Consider the following 13106-nt stretch of genomic DNA (forward strand, 5'->3'; position numbering starts at 1 on the left):
ATGACATCCTCCACCAAATTTTTTTTTAATGCTTCTATAGATGCCCCCCCCCCGAAATTTTCGTTTTTATTTTCTTTTTTTATCAAATCTGTTCATAAATCAGATCCATTGCCCCTTTTGCTTATCGTAAAGTCAGCTCTATCGATCTAAACACTTTCTCACACTAACAGCTATTCTCTATCTCTACGAATCTATCATCCAACTATATATGGAGTACTCTTGTCATATTTGTGCTGGTGAATCTGTCCCATTTGAAGGTTATTGATAAGTTTTCTTCTCTGCACCATCTCTCTCTCTCTCACACAGACGTGATGTTGCTAGTCTCAGTCTTTTTTTATAAATACTATTATGCCATATGTTCTTCAGAATTGTCTGATCAATTCCTTGCTTCCTTTTTTCAAGCGCATTTAACTCATTTGTATAGTGATCTCCATTAATTCACTCTTTTGATAGCTCATTGTATTACAACTTCCTGTTCCAGTATCTTCTTTCTAATAGCTGCAGGCTTGTGAAACTCTCTTCCAGAACTGTTTTCCTCCTATGTTTTCAAGACTAAGGTCGATAATCATCTTTCATTCTTGTTAGCTCCTTATATCAAGTGGTTTCATACTTTGTCTGGGGTGATTTTTATAAAAAAAAAGCAAAAAACAAAGGGAAGCAAATGCATTTTTTTTTTTTTTTAATCAAAATATTTCAATAGACTTGACTGATGAACCATCACATCTGTGGCATTTGTGTAGTAACAAAATTGTGTGCGTTATATAAAAAAAGAAATTTCTAGTTTGAAATTAAGTTAATGTGTCAAGGGAAGTAATGAAGATAACAGGAACCTAACAAGGAAATATGTGGCAGACGAAAAGACTTGTCCGACTTCTCTTGCTTTTGATCTGTGGAACTCGACAGACAGAATTCAGATATCTCTTTCTTGTAAAACGTGGAATGGCTAGAAATTAATATTGTGTATATTATGCTAATAATAGAGATACAGCATAATCGTGTTGACATACTGATTCCTGTTAGATCACCCAAGTTTAGCAATGTGGAATCTGACTAATACCAGATGGCTGACTATTTGGGAATACAAGGTGTTGCATGCCATTTTCCCATGACTGGAATGTACACGCAGCTGGGAAATGTTTGTGAATTTGATATTCCCTGTAAACTTCCTACTTTAGTAGAGGAAGCTGAGTATACCACATCAGGTAATAAGAGTTCATTTTATTATGCTCAGAGAAATTTACCGGGGGGGGGGGATACAGACAACTCTACATGTGTTGCTTGAGAGGAGAGAAAGAGAGGACAATACACAACTGTGTAGTGTGCTACTGCTACTGTAACATACTTTCTGGCTCCATCATTTAAATGCGTACACATGTTGACAATTCACATGTCAAGTTAATGTCACGGAATAAAATACATATATATATATATAGGTATCAAGATCGAAGTAAAAAGGGAGGAAAAGGAAAAACAAACGTGTGGCGATTCAAAAGGTCTGCTTGACAAGCACGCAATGACTCCTCCATCTACCCCTTCAAAAACGAGTCGGCTAATTTAAAGAGAATTACTGCAACACAACAGCAGATTGTAGCTAAAAACAAAGGACTGCTATCTAACCAGGAAAGGAACAAACTTATTGTGTTGTGTTGGAAATGCATGTTGACGACTTGCGTGTAAAAATGGATGAAATAAATAACTTGTTTCTTCCACCTATAAAAGTTTTTTTTCTTTGCAAGTCTCTACATACAACATTTAGTCCATTTTAAACATTTTAATAAACAGTTGTTTGTGTGTTGTTTATGCAGCTGTTATAATTCTAAGAAAAACAACTACATTTGACATTGTTACTCTGGAGATGACAAGGCAGACCACAAAAACGAAGCTTACAATTTGAAAAATTACAAGATTAAGCACACATTTAAATTCATATACCAACTGAGCAGATGGTTTTCGGATATTTTGTTTTAAAGAAAAAATAAAGTAATGAGCATAGCGAAGGGAACAGGTAAATTTTCTTGATGAAACAGCTAGTCTAACCTGTCTATATTTATGTGAAAACATTGAAATCATTCAAAGTTTGAGCAACGTATGTAACTCTCCCATAAAATAAATGGGAAGAGGGGGATAAAATGGTGGATTTTTATCGAACAGCAAGAAACAAAATCAAAAACACTGTTGGAAGAAATCAGGATACTTATGTAGAATACAGACTACAACGCTATTTTAAAAAAAATAAGATTTTCAAGTTAAATTCAATTTTTACAGTATCTTTTGTTTATTTAATTGTTAGGTGAAAGTACAGAACTTACAAAACACCTTCCCATGTTAAGAATGGTTTTCTAAAGAATAATGTTATTATTCCAGCACAATCTCTATTCTGCATGATAAACTAATTTCTGCCAATGAACAGAACTCACATACTCGACATAAAAAACAAAGAAAAGATTATTTCAAATTACCTTCAAAGAAAAGATGTTTCCTTGATGTCCTGTCCTGATCGTGGTTAGACGTTTGTGTCGAAAGGGATTCCACACTATAATCTGGACATCATCTGATCCACTGGCAAGTAGACTGGAAATTAAAAAAAACATTATCTCAATCTCATTTAATATAATTCCTATAGAATTTTTTTTTTTTTTTTTTAAAGCATTTAAATATATAACTATTATATAATAGGAATACAAAGTTTGACATAATTTTATGTAATCATGTTCCAAGAATTTTAATAGAATTTATGTGTACAACAGTTATAATATATGTGGGTATCATTATCTTAGCGAGATCGACCCAAAAGTAGGAATAACAAAGAATCTAATTGGTTAACTAGCAAACTTAATACCAGATTTATGTAAAAAAAAGTATGCCGTAATATCAATTCCATGCATTAATCTGACGAGTCATCATCAGAATGAAATGAGGAAACTTTTCAATTATAATCAATAGAGAATTGGCTCGATAATAAAAAATATGAAATCTATATAAGCATATTTTATGACCAGGCAACGCTGGGTGGTCTGCTAGTAATATATATATATATATATATATAAATCTTACCTGTCTGTCTGTTTGTATGTATGTATGTATGTATGTCTATCTGCCTGCATTGGTGGTCAAGGTCTAGTGTGAATGCGTGTTAAAAGCACACAGATGTCTTAACATCATACTGTGCTTCTCCCAGACAAATCAACCCCACGTGCACATCGTGACCACTACCACGCAGACGGGGCTCTGATGAACGGGGAGTGTCCTGGCCCTTTTAACTGGACCTCCACTGCCTTGTGGGCCAAGGTTTTTTTTAACCAAAGGCTAAGGGTGAGGGTGAGGTAACCCTGACAGAAACCTCCAAAGGAGCTTAAGCCCTGTAAGCTGTGGCATACATGACCCACCAGTGTGTGGAATATGTTCTGGTGCCCAGCAACCTAAGTCCCAGTCATGGATCAAATGGCATGATGGGTGGAGAGGGCTCTGTAAGCCGTGGTGAAGGCAACCTCTCTAGAAGGAAAACCCTGATATAAAACCTGTGGCAACTGCTGCATCCAATGATGTTGACTTGCTCTTCTTTTTGGTTTAATGCAGCAGTTGTTCAGAGTGGGATTGTCTTGGTGCAAAGTCTTTTATTACTTGATATGTAATGGAATACACATTTTATCATCAAGGTGTATCTTGATAACAAAAAGGCTGGCTGTAGATATGGGCGTCAATAGAAATAAAAGCTCTGGAACATCCAAGGTCTGGTCCGGCAAGTGTTCAGGGCACCACAGCCTGGACCCGGTCATCGGCAGATGTGCAGGACTGTAGAAGGTTCATAGAAGTAACCGTCCAGCATGTGCTGCTGGTAGTGCTCATGTCTGCCTCGTTTGGGCCAAAGATGTATTAAGTAATGGCAATACTCGAGAACGAGTTTACTGCCATCATGTCTGCCTAAAACTTTTGACAGAGACGACAGATTTTCATGAGATTAGTATCATTTTAAAGCTCAACTCTTCGGACGACAAATATTGAAAAATTGGCCAAAAACATTAATTCCTTCATCCATAACTGGGCAGTTTTCTACAAGGAGGGGTCGATTTTTTTGCAGACATTTTTTGCAAGTCATTCAACCCTCGCGTTCATGACGTCGCTTAAAAGGCGTTATTTTGGCCACCTGTGATGTCCTAACCACAGTAGGCACATCAGTAAAACAGTTTTTTTTTTGTTTTTTTTCTTCACCTCTTTTTCTTCTGGTGCGTTACGGGTTCGAGCCTGCTTTAAGATCAATAAGAACACATGTACACTACTACTTTTATCCTTGAAATCCTTATTTCTATCCTTTCCTTTTTTTAATTTCTATAATTTTCAAGCTATATAATAACTATATATATAATAACTATATATATTATAACTATACATAATAAAATGAAATCTATTTCGTTTTTTATGAATACCAAGAATAAATGGAAACATGCTGTACACCCTTTGATCAAAATGAAATATATTCATCCGAGGATCCTGGATCATGCGGTTTCAGAGTGCAGATGATATTTATTTGTAAGATAACAGTCTAGGAAAAAATGATACAGTAGTTTTATTTTTTCAGCTGAACTTTTTAGATGAGGATTGATAATTTGCATTATTCAGACTAGTTTTCTCATCTTCGAATGTTATTTTCACACCGTTTTTGGGTTGAGTGAAAATAGCACTCAAGATAAGAACAGTATCAGAAGAATCCAAACAGAGCCAATATGTCTTCAAGACTTATTCTAATGATTTCATTCATGGAACCTGTCTTTGGCATAAAGTGGCACCGGAACCAGTCACAGGCATTCATCAGTAAGTGATACTAGAGACTGCCCCCACCCCCCACCCCCCAAAAAAAAGAAAAAAAAATAATTTTGTAACCCTTTGAAATTTGAAAGCATTTGAACTGTAAAATATAAGTTATTTAAACTGACTTTAAAATTCTTAACACGTCCTCATGTATTAAAAGAATGAAAGTTCTAGAAGTTATTTACATTAAATAATTTTATAAACAATTTCATTTGATTAAGAATTTATTAATTAATTGAGTGATACTGTAATAATTTAACTTTCAAAATTTTATATATATATATATATATATATATATATATATATATATATATATAAAGAATTTAGTAAAAACAAAAAAACAAATGACAGTTAATATAAAAAACAATGGAGTAAGACAAAAATGAAAGTTAGATGCTTGTCCAAAATTTCCCCTACATTAAAAAAATATGAAAAAAGAATATTGTACACCGAAAATTATCTAAATTGATCAAGTAGCTTTATTTTTAAATAAAATAAAATTTTGTGACTAACTAAGAAAATACGATATCATGACATTATCTTGAAAACAAGCTTCGAAACAAGAGAAATAACTCTAAATAATTCAAAACGTAAGATTTGGAAAGCCATTCTTAACATGGGGACATTAGAAAAAACTCCAATTCGCTTAAAAATGGTTTTCTTTATAAAAACATAAAACTTAATTTATGTGATTTTTAGAAAACGATATTTTATTTCTGTCACGGGTACATTATAGAGATTTTTCTTAATTTTTGTTTTCTTTAATATAGAGAAAATTCTGGACAAGCACCAAATGTTTAAATCCTCTTGGACACTGCAGGGTAGGTAAGTTAGGTTTGCAATGAAATAAATCTGTTTAAGATGAATTTTGATTCATATATTCTTAAATTATAAATAGATATTTTTTATTATTTCTTTTTATGTCAACGGAACAAAAACTATGAATATTTTGTATAAATCAAATCAATCAGAACAAAAACAGAAAAAAAATAAAATAAATAAATAAACAACATCGAAAATAACTTACGTTCCTTTTTCGTTCCATTCTAAACAATTCACACAACCTTGATGACCCTAGAATAGGAAAAAAATTAAGTTGAAAAATAAATATAATGTTTAATATATCAATAGCATAATGGAATAATACATAGAATAATAGTTTTTTTTTGTCTGAGGAGAAACTTTTTGCGGTTTAAGATAAATATTTCCTTCATAATATTCAACATATTTCAAATAATACATAATTTTTTAATTTGTGGAAGGAGGCAGGAGGACACGAAACAAAAATATTTTTTCTCCCCAATTTTGTCTAATACTTGCATTAAGACCTGACAGTTCCCAGGATTGAGTAATGGACCATGTGCATTTCATGTCCAGTCCATAATGTTACCTTTTGTTTTCTTCCATTTTTTATAATCAGGGATGGGAAAGAAAAAAAAAATCTGAATTCTAGATAAATTTCTCATCCTGAGGGGCCAGGATATCCACTCATAATCGCAAAAAAAAAGTAAAACTTTTAATTTTTTATTATTATTTAGGTAAGCGTATTAATCTACAATACCTTTATTTTTTCATACTGAAATTATTGACTGATATGTTTTAAAGGAGACAGGACGACATCCATTGATGAAACAAAAGTCTTCTCCATCCCTATCCATGAATCGTTTGAAGTATGTCAAAATGAACATTTTGAGAGAGAGAGAGAGGGGAGTGGGGATGAGGGTTCATTTAGTCGGTTTGTTTTAAGGCATATCAACTCTGTTATTCAATGCAAAATCGAGTAATTTTTGAAAAAGTTTCTATGCTTAAAGCATATCTTCAGATATTTATGATGTTTGGTTTTGTAGAGAAAAATTGTTGTTTTTGTCTTTGCAAAACAGGATTAAGAGAGCAATAACATCACTGTTTGGTGTATTTTAGGTCAGAAAGCCAGTGTTTTCAGACAGCCTGATCTGGTAGCATCAGGAGAGAGAGGGGAAAAGGAAGGCAAAGCAAGGTAAGACAAAACGAAATTAGACCAAGAATTCTTAGTATTCTGGAGCAGGACCCAAACATAACGCTGCAAAAAATAATGGAGGAATGCCAACATCTAATATTAAAAAAAGGTAATAAACGGATTGAAGAAGGAACATATCATGAATACAGACTGTAGGGCAAAAGTCGAATCCAAACAAAGAAAAAATATTACACTGCTATGCATGTGGTGAATGCATATAAAAAATAAGGAGTGTTTCTTTAAGGAATAAAATATACTTAATTGTGGGCGTGTAGGCCATAAAATAATAATAAAACAGAGACAAGTAAAAAAACAAAGTCGCAATCAAAGGTGAACATAGTTTTGTCTAAAAATGAAATGGAGGAAGATTAAAACATTTCTTGAAACTCTAAATCCTAATGAAACTGCTGTATTCTGTAAGTTAATAACCCCGTCCCTAGAAAGCTAACGATCTGCCCCCCCCTCTAGCTGCCACTAAAACTCTACATTACACACGCCTTAGTAGTGCAATTCTTAGCTTCCAACTCCTAACCTTCACATGCTAACCACCTAACAGTCATCACTAAACATCTATACATTTCTACCTCTAAGACATGCATTAGAGTTCATTCTTATCCAGTTTGGTACTTACTGGCCAAAGTATGTACTCAGATGCAAAGCGATCTTCATTACATAACAATGCCTCTTCCTAGATGGCTTTGCAACGATTAATACAAAACCAAATCCGATACTCCCTGTTATGCAAAACGTTCGATGACTCTTAAATGAAAACTGAAATTATCTTCCTTCAATAGTAGAAACACACTTAACACCTACAACTTCTATCTATTCACATCTACTGAAAACTTGCCCAAATATCTATTTACTTAATTATACATACGGAATACGCCATGACTTAAAATTTACCTCCAATTATACCTGTACTGTACTGCACCTACATCTTAACCCTCCCGTAATCTAAAATATACAGTGACTGGGCAAAATTCTTAGCTCAATTCCTAATACCTACTCACACTGTAACGTTATCCTGTACCTAAGCTAACATATAAATAAAATAAAAAAATGTAAAAATCTAAAAGGTAAAAGTCTTAATCCACAGTAACGCCTTTCTAACAAGTCTGCTCACATACTTGCTTCCACTGGATGAGCTTTATTTTATTTTATTTTTTTTTTAGTAACAATGTCCCTAAATCACTTTGAGGAGTGTAACTATTCATTAGATATATAACCTCTACAAACTAACCCTGTAACATTAACTAACCATGCAGGGAGGAGGGGGTCGCAGAAATACCTAGATTAGGACCCTGGCGCGGAGGAAACCCTCTCAGGGCTGATGGACCCAGTAGATCTTCCCAAATCATCCGTCTAGGAGAAGGAAAACTCTGAAACTAAACCTAAGGGGAGGGAGGCCTTGGATGACAACCTTCCTAGAGCTGGTGATTCAAACAAATTACCGGTTTGCAAACCTAAACTGTCTTAAGGCTCTGTCTATCGCCCGGCTTCCATACTCCTTCTTTGCCTATTAGTCAGGCGCAGAGATGCTATCACAGTGATTTGACAAAAACACTCAGTGGTAGATCTTGTTTCTTGTCTAGGGCAATGAACACCATTTTCCCCACTCCCGACACATCCCACCCCACAAAACTGGGCACTTAGGAGTGCTTGAGTACCACATATGCCTGTGCAATTAGATTAGGTTGACCTTCTGATGGGTTGAGGGTACCAGATTGACAGTTCCTGGCTGCTGTTTCCGACTGGTTGTACAGGTGCCCTAACTCTTTGGTAGTGCTTAGAGCGGCTGCTCCATCAATAGTTGTATAATATCGGGATGTTTGTAGTGTCATGTTGTGCATGGAAAGGGACCCTGCACTCATCCCCGATGGGCTTTCCTGAGGCCACAGTCCTAGTTGAAGAAAAGTTAGCTGATGATCTACTTGTGTTGCATGTCTGATACCCTGCATAACCTCTTGTTCAGCTCCCCCTTACCTAACTGAAATTCTTTAAAAACATGATGACAGTACAATAAAAAATAATAATATAATATAAATAATAATATTTATTAATGACCTCCCCGACAAAGTGCCTCTGAGATGGGTATATATGCTGATGACACCACACTATAACAGGCACGACAGGAAAACAAATGAGCACATATCTAAAGTAATGGTAACAGGATGACCTCCAATCTGTAGTGGAATGGGAACAAAAATGGATGGTCACATTCAATGCTGCCAAGACTAAACTCGTTTCCTTCAATAATTACAAGAAACCCTCTCTGCCACCAACAGCAATGGCCAGTGACTCTTTATCTGAGAGTACATCTTTCAAACTGCTTGGCCTAACGTTCACAGGAAATATGAGCTGGAACAATTACATTGACAGCATTGCCAGGACCGCTGCAAAGAAGGTAGGCTCTCTCTATCGTGCTAGAAAACTACTAACACCCAAAAGTATCCTGTACCTCTATAAGGCCACCATTCGCCCATGTATGGAGTATTGCTGTCACATTTGGGCTGGTGAATCTGCTACTAGTCTCTCGCTCCTAGACAAGGTTCAAAAGAGAGTCGCCAATCTGATAGGCCCTGAACTGGCATCTAAGCTTCAGCCTCTGTCCCATCGACGAAATGTTGCATCGCTCTGACTGTTCTACAAGTATTTTAATGGTGAATGCTCTGGGGAACTGCAGACACTTGTGCCCCCATAACGTAGACACCCTCAACAAACCCGACAGGCAGCTAAATCCCACCCCTGCACAGTAGAGATCCCTAGATGTAAAAGATCTTTCTACTCCAGTAGTTTCTTCCCCAGAACCGCTAGACTCTGGAATTCCATTCCAGATCCCTGCTTCCCCAACTGTACTGACATGCAGAAGTTAAAGTGTAACGTGAACTGACATCTTGCTGCCCAAATCCCAACATAGTATCCCAGTAGTTGTTGCCCCTGATAGTAGCCCCCTATACCAAAGTGGCAATGTGCCTTGTTTGGGGTGAATATGTAATAAAAACCCCAAAAAACTCAATATAAAAATAAATGAACAGATCATAAAATTATTACAAGATTTGTGAAATGATATCATGGTATAATAAACAAACAAACTTGGGGAAAAAAAAATGGTTTTCACGGAACATAAAAATTGCAAGAGGGGTATCAGGTAATAAGTTCAAAGGAAAATTAAAATGTTAACATTTTGTTCAGGGAAAAACTCAAATCGAAAGTGTATATACTCTCTGATTCAGAAAATTTTTGGATCTAGACTGGATTGTACTGTTTAACTTATGGGAATTGCTAATTGATTGATTGAGAAAAATAAGACTAAGCAAACGGAAAGATTTATTACAGATTTGAAAAGTGAATTCCCTTGCGCTTTTTTTTTTTTTTTTTTTTCCAGAACTTGGTCTGAGCACAAAAACAAAAGTTGACTTAGAATTAAAAGAAAATGTTAAACTGATTTTTAAATTCAAAAGAAAAGTATCATTTTCGACACTCGAACCAGTATATGAAGAATTAGAAAGGTTGAAAAATATTGGCACTATTTCAAAAGTTGATTATTTGGATTGGGTGTTGCCAACCATATATATATATATCAGATTTTTTGACTGGATTAAATGACAGTTTGAAAGACCATGCACATTCTCTATCATCTCTATATTCACTTAGAAAATACTATTCCTCAGTTTAATTATGTTTATTTGCCTAAAGCTTACCTTCAGGTTAAAATCATTGAAGAATGTTCAAAGTACCTGACAACAGACACACATCAAGGAATTTTTAAGCTGAATCATCTATCTTTTGGATTGTAGGTACTTCTAAGCATATTCCAGCAAATAATTGACACAATATTGGCTGGTATGAAATATGTAATCAAATATTCAGATGATATTTTGATTAAAAACGAAAATCAGAGGCAGCACAAAACCCATATTGAAGCAGTATTTCAGAGAATTAAGGAATATGGATTCAAGCTGAGTGCTGAAAAATGCAAGTTCTAAAGATGATAACTATTTAGATCAGTGACAGTAAAGGAAGGAAAACAAACCAGAAAGGGCTGAGGCTATAAAAAAAAAAAAACAGGCCTGCACCTAATAATGTTGCTAAACTTCAGGCTTTCTTAGGGTTAGTAAGTTATAGCATATATATCCCAAAAGTATATGAGATGATCAGTTAAATAATTTGGTAAAAAAGGGGCACAAAGTGCACATGGCCAGAAGAATGTGAACAAGTTTTAAAAAAAAATAAAAATAAGAAAGCTGTTTGTTAGCAGACCTATTATTAGCATCTTTCGACCCAAAGAGGAAAATTATTGTAGTAGCAGATGCTAATAAGGGACTTGAGGCTTGCCGAATTCGGGAATTTTTCTATCAAACTCGGGAATCTGCACAGAATTTCGAATAGACTCTTTATTTAATCCATGGAGTAGTATGCTCTCATTTCATCAGTCATGACTGTGTAGAAATCCCAAGTAATTCACAATTGTATTTTAAGTGTATCTGCACTAGAGATTGAAACTTTAACCTATAGAAGAATGTAACTTTTGCAACTGAATTTTACTAAGTATTGTAACCGCTATACTATGAATCATGGCCAATGGAACAAGAGAATGTTACCTCTTTGTGTTCAAAATTCAGGGTAGATTCCCATGTTCGATAAGATACACCTGAAGAAGGTTGAAGGTTACATCAACTGAAACGTTAGCAGTGTCAGAAATCGCTATTAAAAATGCATGATAAAACTTGAATAATTAGACTTACTATCTTTTGAAGCTTATAAATACTTGAAAAATGTAATTTAAACCCTATTTTTTTTTTCAATAAAAGGGCCAAATTTTAAAATAATAACAGGTTTAATAACAAAATATGCAGTATTTGTCTTTTTTAAATCGGTTTTCTTTAAAAAAAGATTTCAAGAAAATCAACAAATTTTAACTTACTTCGAGTATAAATATATATAAATCCCTAAAAATCACTTACCTATAAAAAATACTAATCAATGGGTACTTCCATTCTTCATTGTTAAGAATTTATCCATATTTATATTTTATATTCCATGTACTTTCTAAATAAAATCATTTTTTAAGCAAGGATTCAAAAATACCGTGATATCAGGATGGTCACAGTTGAGAACTTTGGTGGCCTAAAAGCACCAGAATTAATCTCCCCTTTCTATTTCTGACATGTGTTTGCTGTAAACAAAAGTTAGTCAATATGGGCTACAGTATTTGAAAAATGATCACATTCACTCATAAGTTTACTTTTATAAACAAACCCTTTGACAAATTTTCCATTTTTTTTATTCTTTTAAAGAAATACATGGGTTTTTGATTTAAAATATTTTATTTCTTCTTTATCGAATATTTTTTTTTTAAATCTAAAATAAAATAACATTGAATGAAATAGAAAAAATTAGTTATAGTAAGTGCTCAATATTTGACAATACTTTAAAAATGTGAGGTTCCACTAAAAAAAAAAAGACAAAAAAGAAAATCAACGTGTCTTTTTTTATAAAAATGGTTTTAAATTTTTGACTTGACAGGTAAATTTGCACAAAACTATTCTTTTATTTTGTTTTAAATTAGATTATTTTATTTATTGATCTTTTATCTTCAATTTGTGATATATAAGCCTTAGATGAGAAAATCAATTATTTTCATTTTAATAGACATTTAAAAATGGGGGGGGGGTGAATTAAAAAAAAAAGTTTGTCTAAAATATTATACTGAAAATATCTTAAAAATTGAACCAGTAGAAAAATTTTGATAGATTTTTAAATTGGAAAAATTGAAAGAAATTTAACCAGTAAAATTCAATTTATTTCATTATGTAGAAAAAAAAAATGGCTGTATGAACGCGCGCAGGCACTTTGTAAACACTGTTTTTTAAAAAATAAATAATATTTCTATTATTTTTCCAAAAACTTTAATAGTTTATTTTGGAAGTATATTCCATAAAGAAATTAACAAGCTACTTTAGAAAGAGAAATTACGAGTTTTGTATATTTTATTTGCAGTTTTGTGTTAAGGGTGTAAAAAATTCCCAAAAAATTCCGACACACTGAAACGTGAAAATAACACTATAGTTGAGAACAGTAGTCCGAAGAATTCAATTAATACGACTAAGCAATCCTCATCTAAAAAATTCAGAAACGTTTAATATTTTGCTTTGCTTTCACTTGTGCACCACTGCACCATTCTGTCGAGTTACTTTGGCAAAGTAACTTTGCACATTCAAGTTCGACGTAAACAAGTTTTTACTGAACAGTAGTACTGTTCAACAGTACCCTTAAATAATTGTTATACCAAATTTCCACT

At 33.7% G+C, this 13106-nt stretch overlaps 1 protein-coding gene across 3 annotated transcripts in view; it reads right to left on the reverse strand.

Moving 5' to 3' along the window:
- LOC145286224 (WD and tetratricopeptide repeats protein 1-like) overlaps nt 1-13106 on the reverse strand; it is a 104013-nt gene that overhangs the window by 52093 nt on the left and 38814 nt on the right. For all 3 annotated transcript variants that reach the window (XM_080135038.1, XM_080135037.1, XM_080135039.1), the window contains exons 3-4: nt 5834-5880; nt 2460-2571 (exon numbers count right to left, since the gene is read on the reverse strand). In XM_080135038.1, the coding sequence (XP_079991164.1) occupies nt 2460-2571; nt 5834-5880 (159 nt within the window). The remainder of the gene's footprint in view (nt 1-2459; nt 2572-5833; nt 5881-13106) is intronic.

Source organism: Euprymna scolopes, chromosome 10 (assembly GCF_053919585.1).
Source record: "Euprymna scolopes isolate OS-2025 chromosome 10, ASM5391958v1, whole genome shotgun sequence".
Lineage (NCBI taxonomy): Eukaryota > Metazoa > Mollusca > Cephalopoda > Sepiida > Sepiolidae > Euprymna > Euprymna scolopes.